Source organism: Rhinoraja longicauda, chromosome 11, assembly GCF_053455715.1.
Source record: "Rhinoraja longicauda isolate Sanriku21f chromosome 11, sRhiLon1.1, whole genome shotgun sequence".
NCBI classification, from domain to species: domain Eukaryota; kingdom Metazoa; phylum Chordata; class Chondrichthyes; order Rajiformes; family Arhynchobatidae; genus Rhinoraja; species Rhinoraja longicauda.
The window spans coordinates 38,313,910-38,337,147 of NC_135963.1; the positions used below are offsets into that span (position 1 = coordinate 38,313,910).

The 23,238-nt window shown below is 42.7% G+C and overlaps 1 protein-coding gene across 2 annotated transcripts; it reads right to left on the reverse strand.

Moving 5' to 3' along the window:
- Positions 1-1,448: 1,448 nt before the first annotated feature.
- On the reverse strand, positions 1,449-22,579 carry LOC144598115 (torsin-1A-interacting protein 2-like). Of its 2 annotated transcripts, none has more exons than XM_078408004.1 (7): positions 22,381-22,579; positions 18,104-18,190; positions 12,468-12,572; positions 9,481-9,585; positions 7,321-7,422; positions 5,416-5,514; positions 1,449-2,575 (listed from the first exon to the last, which is right to left on the reverse strand). In XM_078408004.1, the coding sequence occupies exons 1-7, from the start codon at positions 22,418-22,420 to the stop codon at positions 1,782-1,784; spliced, it is 1,332 nt and encodes a 443-aa protein (XP_078264130.1). In that variant the 5' UTR covers positions 22,421-22,579; the 3' UTR covers positions 1,449-1,781. The 2 variants fall into 2 exon arrangements, with proteins under 2 accessions (XP_078264130.1, XP_078264129.1); XM_078408003.1 differs by having other exon boundaries at positions 12,468-12,575; positions 22,381-22,528.
- Between the last annotated feature and the right edge of the window lie 659 nt (positions 22,580-23,238).

Sequence of the window (23,238 nt, forward strand, 5' to 3'; positions counted from 1 at the left end):
AAAGTGTGTTGGGTAGACTGATGGGACTGAAGGCTGATAAATCCCCAGGGCCTGATGGTCTGCATCCCAGGGTACTTAAGGAGGTGGCTCTAGAAATTGTGGACTCATTGGTGATCATTTTCCAATGTTCTATAGATTCAGGATCAATTCTTGTGGCATCCTCTGACGGATTGGTAGCTAATGTTATCCCACTTTTTAAGAAAGGAGGGAGAGAGAAAACGGGAAAGTATAGACCAGTTAGTCTGACATTAGTGGTGGGGAAGATGCTGGAGTCAATTATAAAAGACGAAATTGCGAAGCATTTGGATAGCAGTAACAGGATCGTTCCGAGCCAGCATGGATTTACGAAGGGGAAATCATGCTTGACTAATCTGGAATTTTTTGAGGATGTAACTAGGAAAATTGACAGGGAGAGCCGGTGGATGTGGTGTACCTCGACTTTCAGAAAGCCTTCGATAAGGTCCCACATACATTAGTGGGCAAAATTAGAGCACATGGTATTGGGGGTAGGGTACTGACATGGATAGAAAATTGGTTGGCAGACAGAAAGCAAAGAGTGGGGATAAATGGGTCCCTTTCAGAATGGCAGGCAGTGACAAGTGGGGTACCGCAAGGCTCGGTGCTGGGACTGCAGTTATTTACAATATACATGAATGACTTGGATGAAGGGATTAAAAGTACCATTAGCAAATTTGCAGATGATACAAAGCTGGGTGGTAGTGTGAACTGTGAGGAAGATGCTATGGGTTGCAGGGTGATTTGGACAGGTTGTGTGAGTGGGCGGATGCATGGCAGATGCAGTTTAATGTGGATAAGTGTGAGGTTATCCACTTTGGTGGTAAGAATAGGAAGGCAGATTATTATCTGAATGGTGTCATGTTAGGAAAAGGGGATGTACAACGAGATCTGGGTGTCCTAGTGCATCAGTCACTGAAAGGAAGCATGCAGGTACAGCAGGCAGTGAAGAAAGCCAATGGAATGTTGGCCTTCATAATAAGAGGAGTTGAGTATAGGAGCAAAGAGGTCCTTCTGCATGAAAAAAATGACATTCTCTTTTATGTGAAACAATACAATGGATTTGTTTTTCAACGACATCAAAAGTCAGTATTACAGATTGTAGATGAAGTGTGCCATAAATAAGATGCATTCGTAATACCATCCACTGTTCACCATCATTGCACCTAGTCCTCATCAAGAATAGCATCCTCTGCTACACTTAGGTATTATTTCCATTCACAAGATATTTCATCCAGATTAGCTGTCCCAAACAAATGGTGCAACAGTTCAGCATGTTGGTTGATGTGAATGCCACCCAAGTCACTGTCAAATGTAAATATCATTATTCCTGAACCAAATGATTCATTAAATCAACATTTCTTTGGAAACAAAACAGTTAACAAGTTTAATAATAATTCTGCTTCACAAGTCAATTTATTTATTTATTCTGGTTCAACTTGTAATAGCCAATCTGTGTATCATAATTCTATGTAAGTTAGTACAGAAAAATCCAGAAAACATTCAAGCTTCAAAAATAATCTTTAGAGGTTCATTGATTTACATATGATAAAGACTCAAACTTTAATGCCTGATGCGTGAAGCCCAATAGAGTAAAGATTGACATAGTGAACCAGTCATCTATCAAAAATACACTGGTTTTAGGTGAGACATTACAAAATTCATGAGATTGGAATTGATTAGATATGCTATTTACAAACTGAATATCCTACTCATTAGTGCCCTGAGCATATACTTTGTCTCACGGGTCAAACTCAGTCGATTCATTAAAAATTTTCTCGGGCCATTTTTGCGTATCCACAGCCATTTTCTTCAATTTCCCTTTCAGGCCGAACAGGCAAAATGGCATGTGCTATACGACTCCACAACCCACTGAATTTGTCTGAGTCCAGGATGTTGTACTGTGCACTGTTACTGGAGACATTGAACTTCATTACAAGAAAATTGTAAACCATCTCTTCCAGAGCATCAAGGCTCAAGTCTGGATCTAGTTTGGGCTCATCGATTAAAACCGTGATTAATAAAGAAACATCCTTAAAGGCTGCATTTTCGTGATCACAGTACTTATAAAACAGAAGTGTAGAAGCAGGTGGAAGCTCCTGGAATTGATGAACAATGGCTGACTTTCTGCCTTCTCTGAATCCTGATGACAACTGATTATCGAGATCAAGCTTGACTTCATCGCTGTTTAGAAATCTTTTACCATTTCCATCAATTTCCAATATCCTGGAGCTGAAGGCCGTGGCATAAGCTCCAGCAATCCTACTTGTGAGGCAACGCACAGTCTCCTCTGCATCCCAAGCAGCTGCAAACATTAGGATGGCTGGTTCAGAGTGCACAGTCTTGTTCACTTGTTTCTGCAACAGGATCCTACTTCTTTTCCATAGCTGTTCATCCTGATTTGGAAAACCTCTCTGCACCTTTTCAAAATTCTGCAAGAATATGTTGAGTACTTTTTCAACTTCAGACTCTTGATTGATCTGAAAATTCAACCAAAGGTAGGCGAACAGAGGTATCAACAGGATTCCTATCCAGAGAAAACCAAGATCGGACTGTTTCCCTTTGGAGAAAAGAAAATTATTCAACAAGATATCCAGGTACCAGGGTTAATATTCACACAACAGTAACAACTTGAAAGATAATGGGAAGTTGCAAATGATAAAACAGCAAATTGTATAATAAAGAGCAAATTCAACAGTAAAGTAGAAAAATATTTAAAACAGCTAAGTAATATTAATAAATCCTTCATCAATATAAGATGTTCAGAATGTTACACAAGGGCTACAAATCACATTGCACACAAAGTTTGTGAGGTTGACAATATGTTGCAAATCACAAGAAATATTCCAACAAAGTGGCCAACTCGAATGAATATTAAAATATTATGCTGGAGATTACAAAGATTTCTGAGCATTGAAACATCCCATTCACCTCATGTTTTCTAGGACAGATAGTCAGAACCTTTTTCCCAGGGTGGAAATGTCCAACACTAGAGGGTGAGAGGGGGAAAAGACCAATGGAGACATGCGGGGCAAGTTGTCTTTTTTCAGACTGAGTGGCGAGGGCCTGGAAGGCATTGCCAGGAGTGGTGGTAGAGGCAGATACTATAGTAGCGTTTAAGAGGCTTTTAGATAGGCACATGGAAATGCAAGGAATAGATAGATATGGATCATATACAGGCAGATGAAAGCTGTTTAACTTGGCATAATGTTTGACACAATCGTCCCTGTGCTGTATAGTTCTGTGTTCTGACAGCAATTATGCTTCAGCTGGCTTTCTCATTTAAATGCAACAGCACAACCATTTTGGCCTTTCTCCCTGATTTCCCAAACAAACTCATTTTGTATGAGTTAATGGTATGCTAGAGAAGATCAGAATTTATTTTGCATCTCTAATTACCCTTGTAAATATGGTATTTATTCACAAAATGCTGGAGTAACTCAGCAGGTCAGGCAGCATCTCAGGAGAGAAGGAATGGGTGACGTTTCGGGTCGAGACCCTTCAGACTGATGTCAGGGGGCGGGACAAAGGAAGGATCTAGGTGGAGACAGGAAGACAGTGGGAGATCTGGGAAGGGGGAGAGGAAGAGAGGGACAAAGGAACTATCTAAAGTTGGAGAAGTCAATGTTCATACCACTGGGCTGCAAGCTGCCCAGGCGAAATATGAGGTGCTGTTCCTCCAATTTCCGGTGGGACTCACTATGGCACTGGAGGAGGCCCATGACAGAAAGGTCAGACTGGGAATGGGAGGGGGAGTTGAAGTGCTCAGCCACCGGGAGATCATGTTGGTTAAGGCAGACTGAGCGCAGGTGTTGAGCGAAGCGATCGCCGAGCCTGCGTTTGGTTTCGCCGATGTAAAGAAGTTGACATCTAGAGCAGCGGATGCAATAGATGAGGTTGGAGGAGGTGCATGTTTGGGTCCTTGGATGGAGTTGAGGGGGGAAGGTAAAGGGACAGGTGTTGCATCTCCTGCGGTTGCAGCAGATGGTAATATTGGTAATAAGTAATATGGTAATAAGCTGTCTGTGGACACCTGCAGTGCATTTAATGGAAGCTTTCCCACATCCTATTGCCTAGAGCATTCCAGTATTTATACCCTGTGATGACAACAGTGATTTATTTTTCAATTCTTGAGAAGCTGCCACATTGAGAGGAATTTGTAAGCTACTCCCTTGTGTCTTTTGCCCTTGCCTTTCCGGGTTGTGAGTATTGGAGGGGATGTCAAAGAAATACAATATATTTGGTAGATGCTATCCACTACAGCCAGTGAACCACAGGAAAAAGGAATGCATATTTAGCATGGTACAATGGAATTGTTTATGGGAAATCAAGTCAGAGCTGTATTCATTGGACATCCCATATGTCTTTAAGAACGTGCCATTCCATTCCTCCTTGACAGCATGGTGTATTCTGGAGGACTTCCAAAGTATTCTTCAGTAGGAAGTTCCAGGAATTTGCTTTAGTGGTGATGAAAGAACCACACTGTATCTCCAAGTCACGATGGTACATGACTAAGGTACCTGGCAGGCAGTGGTGTCAATGTGCATCTATTACCTTTGTCTGTTGAGCTGGTAGCAACCATGGCAAGTTGCTGCAGTGCATCTTATAAATGGTTCACACGAAAAAGTTGTTGAGCAGATGGTGTGCACGGCCTGCTCATCGAATAGGCCATTTTGTTTGGGATGGTGCTGAGTTTCTCGAGTGTTGTTAAACTTCACCCATCCAAAGGAAAGGAGAATGTTTCCTCACACTCTTGACTTTTAAATCGTGGGCGACAGAAAGGCTTCGAAAAACAAATGGACCACAAATGCCTGCTCTTGAGGGTAGAATATTCTGTGTCTAATCCAGTAAAGGTTCTCTTTTGGTGAATGCTTGGCATTGATATTGTACTACTGTTATTCCTAACTTCTGTGCTCAGGCTCGGATGTTGACCAGGTCTTGCGATAGGTGGGCAAGAAAGGTTTTGTAATCTGATACTGGAAGGAGTGATAAGTGGATGTTAGCTAATTGAAAACTTCTGCTGCCAGTACAATATAAACTTGTTTCTCATTATGGTTGGCTTTATCTATTCTAATCAGTCTGCAATGCCCTTTCCATATAACAAGACATATCTTTCTTGATTTTATCATTGACGTTTCACTGGCAAGGCTCGCATTTATTACGCATCTTTAATATCGGAGCTAAATCAGAAGCCAGATTAAGGCCAACCCACAATGAAGTGGGTTTGAGGTATAGATTCAGCTGTGCAACAATCCCTGTCCTATTGTTTCATAAAGTACTGCCATCTGCCTCCCTTTCAACTTCTTTTATGCTATAGTTCTAACTTGAAATTTGGTAAATAAGACATCAAATCCATCCAAATCTTCTTCAAGAACAGATTCATTTCCATATTACATTTACCTTGATCAGACTGACGTTTGTTGACATCTTCATTTATCTGTGAGTTCCGCACACTTCCCATTGAAATCTCGCCATGTCCCAATTTTTCATTTGGATATTCTGAATGAAATGGATGAAATTAACAAAATGATTAATTCCAATCAAACAGTTAGCTAATCCTCATATTGTGTACAGACTCACATATTAAAAAACCCTGATGTTGTAATCTGATCAAGTGCTTTCAGATAAATTACGTGAATGTTAATTAGATTATGATGTGCAAATATAAAAATGTAAATAGAAAATAAAGAGCACCAGAGGCAGTACTACAAAACTTGCATTCATTGTCCATCGCTAATTGCTCATAAGGAAGAGGCCTGCTCTTAAAGTATTCCTTAACAGTGAGGGAAGATTGGTATGTTTACCATAATTTCGAAACAATGGTCTTCTCTTTTCATAACAATCTTCAAGTGCTCTGAATATTTCATAGCTCTACAAATTTGGTTTAGCTTCATTAATGTCACACGTATCCAAACTGATCAGAAATACCATATATAAATAGATACACCAAACATAGATACAATCAGTTCAAATTCAAGTATCATAGATAGAGCAAAAGGGAGAAAAGAGGTTTAGAAGAGTAGAGCGGTTATATTGGTTGGTAGTAGATCCTTCTCTGGGAAGAACAGACAAAGAGTCGCAGTGCTCCAGTTTATTTATTTGTCATCACACAACTGTTTGCCAAAAGCGAGGCCACATCGTTGGCCTCTGCAAGATCCTTTACAGTGCATGTGTCATGCAGTATGTCACAGCTCAGGAGATGTTCCATAGTCTGGAGGCCCCGTCCGCACTCGCAGTCTGCCGCATCTCCAGTATATCCCCACTTCAGCATGTTCGATTTGCTCCTCCCCATGCCTGTCAGCAAGCAGTCTGTTGAGACTGCGCCACGTTATTCAGGGTTGGTCGGAACCTGGTGGGAGTTTCTCAGAGGGATCGATTTCCATGGGAATGTCTTCCGGAAATTTCTCTAGTCTCTCTTCCCAGAGTTTACGCCTTCTGGACGATGCCCTGCAGTCCAGGGGATGGACAGAAGAGAGGAAACTTCTGCGTGATTTCAAACGCTGAGATAGTAAAGGGTGGTCATGTAGGGGGTGTCTTTCATCCTCTGATTGTCTGAGGCGTTCGTTTTGACTGGCTACAGCTCTTCTGATTCCAGGAGGTGCAATGCCAGAGAGTCGGTGATGTTGTCAGTCTTGGTAGGTTTCATGCATCCACTGATGCAGCGACAGCTTGTGTTTAGCACAGGACCAATCTTCCTTGCATGAGCTGAGCGCTCCCATACTGCTCCAGTTGGGAAAAATCTGACTCTAAACTTTCAATACAAACAAGAAATCAAACCTGCCACCATTTGGCAAGTCCAATTCTTTCAATCCCTCTCCCTCCATCGTCTGCATTGTCATCCCATGTTTTAATCCCACATTTATTGCTCCAAAATCAGCACTCTTTTTGTAATGGCCCTTCTAAAAATTCTTTCAACTTGAAAAGTTCAGTTCCCAGGTTTCCAATGGGTATTTCTGTGGTAATACACACATCAATTACAAAGTCCAACAAACAAATGATCCTTACCCACAGATCTTATTCAAAGAATTTATGTATTAAAGTAGAACCGATAGCTGGTAACATAGGAACTGCATGGAGACCTGCAGGGCAGAGGTACAGGATGACACCTCTACTCTTCCATCCCTTCATTGTGGGATATTTAGAGAGATTTGTGACTACGTTCTTACCGTGGGAAGAATGCATGGATTTTGGTCAGTGGACAATTCACTTAGGGAATTAGATTGAAATAAAAATGAATGTAAATGAACTATGTCCACTCTGTCCAAAACAGAGAAATACCTAAAAGCAAAATTGGCACTTACTCACCATTATCAGAGTGATTTTCCTCATCAGATTCATGATGCATTGTGCTCTGTGGATCTTGCATATTTTCCTTTGCCTCCTGTTCATGGTTTTCACAGATGCAATCTGCAAAGAACATAACATAAAGTTAGGAAAGATCACTGTCATGTCCAATGACCTAAGCGTTCAACAATCCCAATAATCAGTTTAGGAAATCCTGAAACTTTTGCTGACCATCAATAGACAAGAGAAATAGACAATAGGTGCAGGAATAGGCCAATCGGTCCTTCGAGCCAGCACCGCCATTCAATGTGATCATGGCTGATCATTCACAATCAGTACCTCGTTCCTGCCTTCTCCCCATACCCCCCTCATCAAAAGCAAACTGACGTAATCAATGCTGGTTTCATATTATGCACCTTCAATGAGATAATTCAGTGTAGCAGAATCTGATTAATAGTTTGATAACATGAGAAGGCAATGAATAAAAGGCAAGAATTCCCAATTGAGCATGGGGTTTAAATGTTGCTGGTAGTGTTGGCCAAGGAGGCTTTTCACAACTGAAAATTAATAGCAGAAGAAGATGGAAATCTAAAATTAAATACTGGTAACAGCAAGTCAGGCAGCCTGTAAGTAGACAGAAATTGAGTTATCATTTCAGGTTGGAGACCCTCTCACATAACTAGATTGCAATACTCCATCCTACTCTCACTCTAACCTGTCTCAAGTTTGATGCACTGTTTGAACAAGGCTGAATGTGAAATTGAGGAACAGCACCACAACTTGTTTTCGCTGCCTGTATCAGAGCTGGCCATCCATTTGTTATATTGCCTGTTTTCCTCTCTCCATTCGCACAACATGACCCATCAGGCATATCCTCGAGCTCTGATTTCACAACATTTGCATTCCTCTGTGTTCATGTTCTCCAATGACCTCGATTTCTTAACGTTTATATTTCCTTGTTCAGATTCTCTCTCTCTCTTTAACTACCTGCATTAATCTTTGACCTCACTTGCAGATTATTCTCACAGCAATCCTGGCCTCACCTCTTAAGAGATATTCCTTTTTCCCCAACCTCTCATAAATTAAAGCAAACTCTCATTTCTAGTTCCCACAAAGGATCTTTGACTTGAAATGTAACTTTATATTTCTACATGCTGCCTGTCTGAATGCTTCCACCATTTTTTGTGCTTATTTCAGATTGATTAGTAGGACTGGCTGTTACAATCCCTGACGTTTTGCACTACTTCAGGGATTGTAACAGCCAGTCCTACGAATCAATCTGAAATAAGAACAATTCCACCATTTTGTGTTCTTATTTCAGATAGTTACTTTCCCCTATTTCCATTGTTCGTCAGGACAGTCTGGGAAAGTTTTAATTGATTGTCGGAAGGGTTCTATGACTTTAGGGTGATAGTTCGACTCTTCACTGACTAATAAATAACAATTGACATGATTTTCTCAAAGGTGAATCTAATTTAGGATCTCTTCTGATTTTAGGAAGGTCATGTGGCTCAAAACTGAGAGCAATCAACAGAATCTGAGATGTTCTATTGAGAGGACTTTAGAGAAGCAGAAACTAGGAGATGGCTGGCAAACTTTAATACTGCAAGGAAAGCATGTGCTGTGATGTGTTAATACTGGACTGGCTTGAACAAAAGGAGTACTGAAGCTAAGTATGCAGCACTTATATTGACAAGCTAACAGCTTATGATAAAATCAGAATCTGACTGAAAATTCGCTCTGTTGAAACTTTTCCAATATTTGCTAATCTTCAATATAGTCTGAGCACGTCTCGGATTCCACTGTAAATTCTGTCTCACATTCTTTCATTGTGGAAATTGAATGACACCTGATAAAGAAAGAGCATGTAAAACTTTACTGTTGGTTAATATGAGAAGCCAAATGTGTGTCTAATTCCCTCCAGCGAGAGCTGTGCCGACTGAATGGTGCATAATCAGAAAGTATAGGCTCCATACACAAGTAGTTTGGATTAAATGAGAAATGGGTGGGTGTGAGCACAGGTCCATAACAGGTCCAGCACAGGGAATAAAACTCAGAGTGTGCATCACGCGTATCCCCATTCCTTCTCTCCCGAGATGCTGCCTGACCTGCTGAGTTACTCCAGCATTTTGTGAATGAATAAAACTCAGAAATCTACTCTGCAACTTCTCTCCATTTTACCTCTATTTTCGCTTTCATCCTGCGTTTGATTTGGCTTCTTGTCACATTGTAAACTTTCCACGTCTCCTGCTGGTTTCTTGTCACTACAGTCTTCGGGGGTGGGTTCTGAAAGGAACAGAAAATAGTAAAAAATTCACATGAAAATAATGAAAACTTAATCTTTGCAAAACACGATTGCAGACTGGAATCTAAAGAAGAACATAACCTAATTTTATGTATAAATATTGGGTGTAAAGGCAGAATACATTTTTTGGCAAACCCGTATTAACCATTATGCCATGTTGTGGTTATGTTCAAACAAATTTGTTGATATAAGCCATGTATTAATCAAAATGTGGGGTAATTGACCACGTCTGAAATGGTAATATTGGAGCCTATACCAGGCAATCTTTTGCATGACAGGGAGAGCAGCAATGTTTAATTTCCTGAGCCAAATTACTGCTCTGGGAGTTATTTCATAATTTCCAATTTGGGTCCATCCAAGGAATGAATCAGGCAATGGTGTAAAGTATGCAGCCTAGATTGGAGTTTGTGGCCACGTGTATTTTTAGATACGCGTGATGCACATTTGACGACATCTACTTTGATATAACATGACTCTGTTCCGTGAGATCACTCTTTCAGCTTATAATTGAAGCCCAGTGTTATACGTGTAGAAGCCTGGGTTGAGGATTTTTTTGTTGCAGGTTTAGAAACAGAGGGACTTTACTAGCATATAAACAACAGCAAGGTTCTTTTTAATGATCTTAATTTAAATTCATGTTTTCTTTGAGTTGCTGACCGGAATTTATTGTTGAGGTTAATCAGAAATCCAATAAAGAGGATAGTGATTACCTGCGGATGCACTGGAATTCATCCAGAACAAGAGCAAAACTGCTGAAATAGTTGTCCATGTTAATATTTCAGTGATCAGCAATGTTATGGTCTTCACTTGTGCTATTTACAAAACTAAACTGGGCAACTACATAGCAATCGACAAAGAAAGGCAGTAAATGTGTATTATATCTGATAATATGTGCATTATATCCTATAGGATATAAATAGATCAGAAGGTTTTGATGAGATCAAGCAATGTAACTGAAAATTCTCACCATCCTGATGGAACATTCCCATAGTTGACAAATTATATGTACACTTTTGAATTGGGAATATGGAAGGCCTCCATCAAGAAACAGAATGTGCAGCGAGTGTGATTTGAATGAATGCACATGAGCTATCTGTTTTGTCCAATGCAGAGAGAAAATCTAGTTGGTAATTTCTCACTATTCCAATCTATTCCCGGGCGACACGGTGGCGCAGCGGTAGAGTTGCTGCCTTACAGCGAATGCAGCGCCGGAGACTCGGGTTCAATCCTGACTACGGGCGCCGACTGTACGGAGTTTGTACGTTCTCCCCGTGACCTGCGTGGGTTTTCTCCGAGATCTTCGGTTTCCTCCCACACTCCAAAGACGTACAGGTATGCAAGTTAATTGGCTGGGCACATGTAAAAATTGTCCCTAGGGTGTGTAGGATAGTGTTAATGTGCGGGGATCGCTGGGCAGCGCGGACCCGGTGGGCCGAAGGGCCTGTTTCCGCGCTGTATCTCTAAATCTAAAAAGTCTAAATCTTCACTTTCCGCTATGGGTCCATGGTTTTCTTTGTACCATGGATCTCTGTGCATGATTTATGACAATCCCAGAGGAGGTATTGGGAAGCAGGAGCAGGTAGATTTACATAAATATTCAAACCCTTTACTCAGTACTTTGTGAGACACCTTTGGCAGCAATTACAACCTCAAGTCTTCTTGGGTATGACGCTACAAGCTTGGCACACCTGTATTTGGGTAATTTCTCCCATTCTTCTCTGCAGATCCTCTCAAGCTCTGTCAGGTTGGATGGGGTGCGTCGATGCACAGCTATTTTCAGGTCCCTCAAGAGATGTTCGATCGGGTTCAAGTCCAGCCTCTGGCTATGCCACTCAAGGACATTCACAGACTTATCACTAAGCCACTCCTGCTTTGTCGTGGCTGTGTGCTTAGGGTCGTTGTCCTGTTGGAAGGTGAACCTCCGCCCCAGTCTGAGGTCCAGAACGATCTGGAGCAGGTTTTCATCAAGGATCTCTCTGTACTTTGCTCCATTCATCTTTCCCTCGATCCTGACTAGTCTCCCAGGTCCTGCCGCTGAAAAACATCCCCACAGCATGATGCTGCCACCACCATACTTCACCGTAGGTAATGGTATTGGCCAGGTGATGAGCGGTGCCTGGTTTTCTCCAGACGTGACGCTTGGCATTCAGGCCAAGGAGTTCAATCTTGGTTTCATCAGACCAGAGAATCTTGTTTCTCATGGTCTGAGAGTCCTTTAGGTGTCTTGGCAAACTCCAAGCGAGCTGTCATGTGCCTTTTACTGACGAGTGGCTTCCGTCTGGCCACTCTACCATAAAGGCCAGATTGGCGGAGTACTGCAGATATAGTTGTCCTTCTGGAAGGTTCTCCCATCTTTGTAAAGCCAGTGACATGATGCTCCATATCGTTGAACCTCATGATAATCGACATTGAACAACATTGTGTAAACAACATAAAACAATTAACAGGCTTTGGTGAGATCTTGCAGTGTGACTGAAATTCCTATTATCATCTGTTAAAGTCTTCCAATATTGGATAACCTCCAACACACTCTGATTACTTTCATCAAACATGACACAAATCAAGCACTTTCAACTGAACAACAGCGTACAGAACTTGATCATTTGCTTGGTAAAAGTGAACATTAAGACTATGAATAGAAGTGAGAATTTTTTCGCTGCGCTCCCAAATCTTAGTTTTCAAATGAGATTGACAGAGCTCTCAGAATTAAACATGTCTCTACATTCTTCAACTAAGAGCACTACATGACACCTGGCGAAGAGTCAGAAAGTACAGAATTCATACCCGTATTTTTGATTAAATGGCCAACAGTGTATCACCAAAGAAACTAAAAAAAACAGCCCTTAAATCTTCTCTGTTTTACCTTTATTCACTTCTTCAGCTTCAATTTCTTTTGGAGTGTTACAACAGTTCAATTCTTGTGCATCTTCCAAAGGCTTCTCGTCAGATACCTCTTTTCCATTTATATCTTCTGAGGGAAAAAGATATACCGTTAAGAATGATCAGTGATCATTCCAAACATCAAGATATCTAAATCAAACGATGGAATTAAGTTAGACTTTAGACTTTTGCTTTAGACCTTAGAGATACAGCGTGGAAACATGGCCTTTGGCCAACCAAGTTCACATCGAGCAGCGATCACCCAAAACGCTATCACTATGCTACACACTGGGGGCAATTTACAGAAGTCAATTAATCTACAAACCTGCAAATCTTTGGAGTGTGGGAGACAACCAGAGCACCCGGAGAAAACCCACATGGTCACAGGGAGAATGAATAAACTCCGTACCAATCGAACCCAGGTCACTGGCGCTGTAAGGCAGCAACTCTACCACTGTGCCGCCCTAGGAGGTTCTTTTGGACCAAGGCTATACGAGGTCTAGTGCTGAGCAAGTTACTGGTGAGCAAGTGACTCTTGAAACACTGTCAACACCTCTTTCCATCACTCTATTGAGGTATGGGAATAGGCCAATTGGATGGTAATTAGCTAGGTAGAGTGGGTCCTGCTCCTTTGAACAGGACGTACCTGGGAAACTTTCCACATTGTCAAGTAGATACTGGTATTGCAACTGTACTGGAACAGTTTAGAGGAGGTGCAGGTCTTCAGTAATACAACAGGAATGCCCTCTGAACCTCTTTCCTTTACTGTGTAGTGAAGGGAATACTCTCAGTCGTTTTGTAATCAAGAGTGAATCAAATTGATTACAGACTCTGGTTTAAATTGAAGATAGGCACAAAAAACTGGAGAAACTCAGTGGGACAGGCAGTATCTCTGGAGAGAAGGAATGGGTGACTTTTCGGGTCAAGACCCTTCTTCAGTCTGGTTAGAGATAAGGGAAACGAGAGATATAGACAGTGAAGTGGTGAGATAAAGAACAATGAAAGAAAGATATGCAAAAAAAGTAACGATGATAAAGGAAACAGGCCATTGTTAGCTGTTGTATAGGGCCCTGGTGAGAACACATCTGGAGTATTGTGTGCAGTTTGGTCTCCTAATTTGACAAAGGACATCCTTGCTATTGAGGCAGTGCAGCGTAGGTTCACGAGGTTAATCCCTGGAATGGCGGAACTGTCATACGAGGAAAGATTGGAAAAACTGGGCTTGTATTCACTGGTTTAGAAGGATGAGAGGGGATCTTATAGAGACGTAAAAAATTATAAAAGGACTGGACAAGCTAGATGCAGGAAAAATGTTCCCAATGTTGGGGGAGTCCAGAACTAGGGGCCACAGTCTAAGAATAAAGGGGAGGCCATTTAAAACTGTGAGAAGAAACGTTTTCACCCAGAGAGTTTTGAATTTGTGGAATTCGCTGCCACAGAAGGCAGTGGAGGCCAATTCACTGGATGAATTTAAAAGAGTTAGATAGAGCTCTAGGGGCTAGTGGAATCAAGGGACATGGGGAAAAGGCAGGCACAGGTTACTGATTGTGTCTGATCAGCCATGATCACAATGAATGGTGGTGCTGGCTCAAAGGGCCGAATGGCCTTCTGCACCTATTTTTTCTATGCTTGTCGGGTGAAAATGAGAAGCTAGTGCGACTTGGGTGGGGGAGGGATAGAGAGAGAGCGAATGCCGGGGTTACCTGAAGTGAGGGAAATCAATATTCATACCTCTGGGCTGTAAGCTGCCCAAGCGAAATATGAGATGCTGTTCCTCCAATTTGCATTTAGCCTCACTCTGACAATGGAGGAGACCGATGACAGAAAGGTCTGTGTAGGAATGGGAAGGAGAATTAAAGCATCTAGCAACTAGAAGATCAGGTAGGTTCAGGCGGGCTGAGCAAAGGTGCTCTGCGAAACGATCGCCCAGTCTGCGTTTGGTCTCGCCGATGTATAAGAGTCCACATCTTGAACAACGGATACAGTAGATGAGGTCGGAGGAGGTGCAAGTGAACCTCTGCGTAACCTGAAAGGACTGTCGGGGTCCCTGGACAGAGTCGAGGGAGGAGGTATAGCGACAGGTATAGCGACAGGTGTTGCACCTTCTGCAGTTGCAGGGGAAGGTACCTGGGGAGGGGGTGGTTTGGGTGGGAAGGGATGAGTTAACCAGAGAGTTACGGAGAGAATGGCCTCTGCGGAAGGTGGAAAGGGGTGGAGATGCAAAAATGGCACTAGTGGTGGGATTCTGTTGGAGGTGGCAGAAATGCCAGAGGATTATGTGTTGTGGCGAAAATTTCAGAGGATTATGTGTAAAGGCAGAATTTCTCCTTCCCATTCCTACACAGACTAAACAGTCTAAAAGGAAATTGGAGGACAGCATCTCATATTTCGCTTGGGCAACTTACAGCCCAGTGGTAGGAATATTGATTTCTCTCTCTTCAGGTAGCCCCGGTTTTCCCTCTCTCTATCCCTCCCCCACCCAAGTCGCACCAGCTTCTCATTTTCAACCTATTAACAGCTAACAATGGCCTGTTTCCTTTATCATCGTTACTTTTTTGTATTTCTTTCATTCATTGTTCTTTATCTCTCCACATCGGTTTCAAATAATGAATGAATGAATATAACTTTATTGTCATTCAAAACTATACAGACGAGTGCATATTTGAATGAAATTCCGTTGCAACTGGCTTCAATGTAACACCAAATAATAAAAATTGATTAAAGAAAAATAAATAAATAACCCGCACATAAAATAATGACAGCGGATCATTGTGAATTCAAGAGTCTGATGGCTCTAGGGAAGAAGCTATTGCAGAACCTGGCTGTTCTGCTCCGTGTGCTGCAGTACCTTTGACCAGAGGGCAGCAGGGTGAACAGTCCATGATGGAGAAGGGTGGGGTCTTTAATGATATTTTTGGCCTTGGACAAGCAGCGTTTGTGCGCAATGTCCTGGATGGAAGAAAGTGAAGTCCCGATGATTTTCTCAGCCATCCTCACCACTCTCTGCACGGACTTCCAGTCTGAGACTTTGCAGTCCCCAGACCAGACAGAGATGCAGTTGGTCAGTCTGCTCTCTATGGTGCCCCTGTAAAAAGTGGTGAGGATGGGATGGGGGAGGTGTGCTCTTCTCATCCGGCGCAGAAGGTGCAAATGCTGCTGGGCTCTCTTGACTAGAGCTGCAGTGTTTAGGGACCAGGTCATGTTGTCTGTGATTTGCACCCCCAGGAACTTAGTGCTCCTGACTACCTCCACCGCAGTGTCACTGATGTGGAGTGGTGTGTGCCTGCGCCGTTTTCACCTGAAGTCAACGATGATCTCCTTTGTTTTTGCAACATTCAGGACCAGATTACTCGTGTTGCACCAGTCCACCAATTGTTTCACCTCCTCCCTGCAAGCCAGTTCATTGTTGTCCCGGATAAGGCCCACCACTGTTGTGTCATCCGCAAACTTCATGATGTGGTTTGTACTGAACCTGGCACAACAGCCGTGGGTCATCAGGTTAAACAGCAGTGGACTCAGGACACAGCCCTGAGGGGAACCGGTGTTCAGAGAGATGATGTTGGAGATGTTGTTTCCAACCCGCACAGACTGGGGTCTGTCAGTGAGGAAGTCCAGTAGCCAGTTACACAGGGGGTGCTAAGGCCCAGTGGACCCAATTTGCTTACCAAGTGCTGAGGGATGATCGTGTTGAATGCTGAACCGAAGTCCAAGAACAGCATTCGCACATCTGTGCGCTTCTCCTCCAGATGTGCCAGGCTCAGGTGGAGTGCAGAGGATATGGCGTCCTCTGTGGAGCGGTTTGGCCGGTAAGCAAACTGGAACGGGTCGAGTGTGAGGGGGAGTCTGGAGATGATATGGTCCTTGACCAGCCTCTCGAAGCACTTCATCATTGTGGGAGTGAGTGCTACAGGGCGGTAATAGTTGAGACATGTGTTTGTGTTTTTTTTTGGCACTGGTATGATGGTAGCAGTCTTGAAGCACGATGGGACAATAGCCTGGTTCAGCGAGGTGTTGAAGATGTCAGTGAGGACATGTGCCAGCTGATCAGCACATTCCCTGAGCACCCGGCCTGGTATGTTATCAGGGCCTGCCTCTGGACAGCTGCTGTGTTGAGACTGAGTGCCTGTTCATCATGGTGAGGAATAGCTTTCCTCGCAGGTGCAATGTTGAGTGCCTCGAACCGTCCAAAATATTTATTGAGTTCATTGAGAAAACCTGTGCTGTCTTCACAGGGTGGAGGAGCAGTCTTATAGCCTGTGATGGTTTGGATTCCCTGCCACATGCGCCTGGTATTCATGGGGTCATGAAAGAAACTCTGGATTTCCTGACCATGGGCACGCTTTGCTAGCCTGATGACTCGGTTCAGGTTGGCTCTTGCTGATCTGAGTGCCACGATGTCGCCGGATATAAATGCCGCATTTCGTGCTCTCAGCATTGCACGTATCTCGGTGGTCATCCAGGGCTTCTGGTTGGCCCGTATAGTGATGTTCTTGGTGACACAGACATCCTCGATGCACTTTTCCATGTGTGCAGACACAGACGCACATGCTCCTCCAGGTTGGTGTGTTGATTGTCAGCCGCAGCCGTCTTGAACATGTCCCAGTCAGTGCACTCAAAGCAGTCCTGTAATGCTGACATAGCTCCCTCTGGCCAGACCCTAACCTGCTTTACAGTGGTTTTTTCTCTGGTGAGCAGGGGCCTGTATGCAGGAATTAGCATCACAGAGAGATGGGCTGAGGAGCCACAGTGGGGGCAGGGGACTGCCTTGAATGCCTTCTTGATGTTTGTATAGACTAGGTTCAGTGTATTCACTCCCCTGGTTGCAAAGTCCACATGCTGGTAGTAATGAGGGAGAACTGTCTTCATGTTGGCCTGGTTCAAGTCCCCAGCAACATGGCCATTGAAGGAAGAGACAGAGAGAAAGCTCCTCTCTCACTGGGCTGGAATTGTCGACATCACAGAGCCATGGATTCTTTATTATTATAAAACTTTAAACAAGCTGCTCTCCATACTGCTTTAGAATAGGTAACTTGCCTGCAACATGTTATTACAAATCTCCAAGGCCTAACAAAATTCTCTACCTCCATTTACCTACTGTAATCATTGTGCATTTTTAACATAATACATACAAATCATACTCGGCTCTGTCGGGTATTCCTAATCCTCTTAATCGCTACTCCCTACCAATATCCATAACATCAGTGCATATTCAGGTGGTACAATTATTGCAGTTGTTAAACCCATAATAGGAGCAGAATTTACAGCTGTTAAACCCACATAGGAGCAGAATTAGGCCACAGCCCATCCAGTCTGTGATCGTGGGTGATTTCTTTTTCTCTCTCAACCCCATTCTCCTGCCTTCTCCCCGTAACATTTGATACCTTTACTAATCAAGAACCTATCAATTTCCACTTTAAAAATACCTAATGACTCAGCCTCCACAGCCGTCTGTGGCAATGAATTCCACAGATTCACCACCCTCTGGCGAAAGAAATTGCTCCATCTCTGTTCTGACCCTATCCACATGCAATTTGTTTTTTGATTTGAAACTTGACTGGTCCCACATCCATTCTGTCCCACATGCACCACATTCCTCAAAACACTTTCTCACCACTTTACCATGATCAAATGATTCCTCAGGCACGTGCTCCCCTTCCAGGTTTTCCATGGGCTTCTCACTGTATCCCCACTCTTCACTTGAGGATTCTTGAAGAAAGAGAACATCAATCAATTTCTTTCCAAAAGTTACCCACGTCTGAAATAATACTCTTTATAACAATCGAAAGGATAAAGTACATATAGATTTTTTTAATCATGGGGAACAAACTGGCTTCTTTAGGCACTGAGTGGGTACATATTTCCATGTGGGAGCAATGTGTCAGTTGGTTTTCCCATTCTCTAGCAAACATTGTCCTTAGAGATAGTAAAGATCGGGGATGAATAGGCATCCTTTTGGAATTAGATTGATTCAGACCTCAGAATAATATATTTTGCCACAGTCTCCAAATGAGAAGATAGACTTCCGATAGAATAGTGGCTCCAGAATAGCTACCAAACTTAACAGGGAAATATAAAATGCCTGAGATGCTTGTGAAGCTGGTGCCTAATTGATTGGCTCCAAATAGATATTTTGTATTTTGTTACGATAAAATTAAGCACACTAAAGCCAGCAAGGAGCAAGACCAAAAGGTGGCACATCAGGTAGAGCTGCTAGACTTCACCGCAGGTAGAGCTGCTGAGCACTGGGGACTCAGATTGAATCCTGACCAATGGTGCTGTCTGTGTGGAGTTTGTACATTCTCCCCATGGTCACATGGATTTCTTCCGACTTCCAAAAGCCATGCTGGTAGAATTAGCTACTGTGAATTATCACGAGTGTATAGGTGTGGCAAAGGAATTGACGAGAACTAGACGAGCATTTGAGAGAAAGTATGAGCCTCAGGGAGTAAGGAGAGAGGGAATGAAACTTATGGAATTTCTCCAGAGAGCTGGCGTGGAACCAACAGGTCAAATTGTAGGCACTTTGCTCAGCAGAGATACATGAGCTGTTCAAAAATTAGACCTTGCTGTCCAGAGTATTACAAACTAATTGAAAATAATGATTAACTAGAAAATAGGATATTTAACATCTGGCCAAAGTCCTACAGCAATCTCAAGAACTAGCAGGACAATGTGAGGTGAAATCCAATCCAGGAAATGTTATTCAGTTGTGCAATTAAAGCAAAAATTCAATGACCCACACTTTAGACTTTTCCTCTCCTCCCCCACCTTGCCACACCCAATACATTTCAATAACAAAAAGGAAAACTAATTCTAAAATAGATGGCAAAAGAAACACAAGAGCAACAGTTGTTGCATATGACTTGTTCTCTGTATTAAGTGGTTTCGTGAGTATGAACTGCAAACATCTCCTTGGCAAAAGACACAGAGTGCTGGAGTAGCTTTACGGGTCGGACAGCATCGCAGGAGGACATGGATAGCCAACATTTCAGGCTGGGATCCTTCTTCAGATATCAGTCTTAAGAAGAATCCCGACCCAAAACGTCACCCTTCCATGCTCTCCTGAGATACATCTTAACCCGGTGAGTTACTCCAGCACTCGGTATCTTCTTTTGTAAACCAGCATCTGCATTTCTTTGTTTCTACATCTCCTTGGGAACACTGGAGTCCCAAAGTACAGACCAATACATAAACGGGCCTTATATTTACTGCACAGAATAATGTTCAGTTCATCAAAATCTAATTTTTAGACAGAAGAATAAAAACATATTTCCTTATATGTACTTCCCATTTCATAATTTAAGTAATTACCATCAATAATTGCTAATGACTTTATTGAGTTCCTATTATGTTCTACTGTGGCTCTTTATAGCTGAAAATATAATGCAGACCCAGATGCATATGCAGAAAATACAATGTACACTTTATTGATCAGATTTATCAATGCAGAGCCAAAGGACATTGCAAATGTAAGTAGTAAAGAAAGAGGTGGCTTAGAGATTGTGGAGGCATAAGCTGTGACCATTCATGAATCACCAGTCAGGGGTGTTTCCAGGCGATTAGAAGATTGCAAATATTACTCCGTTCTTCAAGAAGGGAGCAAAGCAGTAAAGTGAAAACTATAGGCCGGTTAGCCTGACTTCAGTGGTTGGTGAGATTTTAGAATCCATTTTTAAAGATGAGGTTTCTGGAAGTACATGATAAAATAGGCCGAAGTCAACATGGTTTTGTGAAAGGGAGATCTTGTCCGATGAACCTGTTGGAATTCTTTGAGGAAGTAAATAGCAGGATAGACAGAGTCAATGGATGTGGTTTTCCTGAATTTTCAGGTGGTCTTTGATGAGGTGCCGTATGTGAGGCTGCTGAAGAAGATGAGGGCCCATGGTGTCAGAGGGAAGATACTACCATGGATAGCAGATTGGCTGGATGGCAGAAGGCAAAGAGTGGCAATAAAGGGGTCTTTTTCTGGTTGGCTGCCACCTCCACAGAGGTCAGTGCTGAGGCATATATCAATAATCAAAGGGAAGAGGTTAGTGGACAGGTGTTACATCTCCTCCAAACACATAGGTAGATGTTGTGGGAGAGGAGACGGAGACTGACACAGTATGGAACCAGGGTCTTCAGCCCACCTAGTCCTTGTCGACTAAGTTGGCATTCTTGGCTCATCCCTTTTGCCTCCATTGGGCTCAAATGCCTCCGTCCTTTCCATCCATACTTCTGTTCAAATGTCTTTTGAAAGTCGGAATTGTATCAGATTCTGTAGTTTCCTTAGTAGAGTTTAGAGATACAGTGCAGAAACAGGGCTCTTTGGCACAATGAGTCCACAATGACTAACAATCCCTGCACACTAACACTATCTTACACAGATTAGGAACAATTTACGATTTTATCATGCCAATTAACCTACAAACCTGTATATCTTTGGACTTTGTGCATATGCTCTAGTTTTAGAATCCTCTACTTTGGGGGAAAAAACTGAGCTATGCTTCTCTTGATTTTGTATACTTCAATAAGATCATCCCCTAGCCTACTACATTCTTAAGGAAAAAAAGTACTTTAATAAGATTGAGTAACATCAATTACAGGTAGGTTGGAAATGTTAGAATTGTTTTTCTTGAAACAGAAAGTTACGAGATGGCTTAATAGAGGGAAATGGTTCTGCCCCAGATACAGGGTCAAGCCGACAACCAGAGGTCATTAACTTTAAATCACTGGCAAAAACCAAGAGGGATGGTGAAGAGATTTTTATCCCTGTATCCGAGTTTATTACATCCCACCTTTGCTAAATAACAATCCATTGATACATTTAAGGAGATTAAATGGCAGTTTAAATTGCCGAATTTACAAACAAGAGCTGGGAGTGGGGGAGTATGACTATTATTTCATAAGACTCAGGGCGGCACGGTAGCGCAGCGGTAGAGTTGCTGCTTTACAGCGAATGCAGCGCCGGAGACTCAGGTTCGATCCTGACTACGGGTGCTGCACTGTAAGGAGTTTGTACGTTCTCCCCGTGACCTGCGTGGGTTTTCTCCGAGATCTTCGGTTTCCTCCCACACTCCAAAGACGTACAGGTATGTAGGTTAATTGGCTGGGTAAATGTAAATGTAAAAATTGTCCCTAGTGGGTGTAGGATAGTGTTAATGTACGGGGATCACTGGGCGGCACGGACTTGGAGGGCCGAAAAGGCCTGTTTCCGGCTGTATATATATGATGATGATATGATGATGAAGACTCATTGCACAAATGGCTCCTCTTCTATGCTTATCTATGATCTATGCTGGTTTGCTTATCTATAGAAAAGTCTCAATATGGAGCGATTAACATTGAACATATTTGCCATAAATACCAGGCAGTAAAAAAATCCAAGATTGTGCAACACAAATGTTTTTGTGTCGACTGGTTAGCTCAGACTTTTCACAAGTATAAACCCCGCAGTATGCATGTATTTTCTACATTTAAACAAGCCAGCTGTTTACAAAATGATTCCAATTTCTCAAATTACAGACGAGACTAAAGTATTGGTTGGCTTTTTCTTTCATCTGCCCTCCTGACCGATACATTGAAGACGATGAAAGCAACTAGTAAAGTGGTCTTTGATCAGTGTTCAACAAGGCAGACGCTGGGAGGGAGCGCCTTTCAAACTCTGAGTGAAGTCACAAACTTGGCCGGGTGGAGTTTGATGGTGCTTGCAGACCGTCACTTCTTTTTACTGTCGCAAATGAAATAGCAGCCTTGCAAATATGCATAAATGTAGGGTTTCTAAGATTTAGCATTTTAACTACATAGTTTTCTGACTTTGACAATATTAACTGGCCAGCACTCACTCGGGAACTCCCTTCACTAACTTGGAGTTCTCCTTGAAAACTCACTGAACACCCAAACAGCGTCCACCTCACCCCGCAGCTGCTGGTCTCCACGTTCACACTGTCCGTCCATTCTTTCAACAGGCGCTGTCTCCGTCCTTCCAGGGGGCACTCATTCAACTTTCGCTCTTCTCGACATGAAGCCGCCAGCAATCGGCGGGTGGGGGGGGGGGGGGGCACATTCGCCGCTGGTTTGCAACCCGGCGACATTGGGCGTGGGGACACTGTGAGAGCAGCAGGGACTAGTATTGGAGACGGACTGCAGGGCACAAAGTGCTTCCGCACACCTCCACTTCGGGGCAAGCGAATGCTTATCGACTCAGAACAACTTGTACAACTTTTGCAGACGTGTACAAATAAAACACCTTTGACTGGCCGAGAGAGCAAACCAACAAATATAGGCTTAAGCCTTCGTTAAAATAGTTTGGGCAGCGGCATTGAAAAGGGGGATAGATCGGTGGATATTGCCAGCCCATCACGGGCACTGTTCAAAGATACTAGAGGAGCACGATGGACCACTCGACTCCGAAAACCGCAGTAGGTCATGGGTAAATTTCAGCGCCATCTTAGTAAGCATACTGTGTGCGTGATGGACTGGGCAGTGTTCACAACTCTGCCATTTCTTCGTATATAAATTGCAAACAATTATTTTCGTATATAAATTGCAAACAATTATTTTTGTTCAACTTCTTGGATAAGTTGATAACATTTATAACTTTTTCTTGACGAGTTGCTGCTTCGTGATCTTTAAACATTGGATGTTACTGATTGAATATTTGCACTAGAGATCCACTCTGTATCAGGCCAATTGATCATATTTAATGAACTGTTCTTTGCTTTCTGTTAATTTTAATTTCACCTCCACGAACTGTATCTCTTCTTGTTTTATTT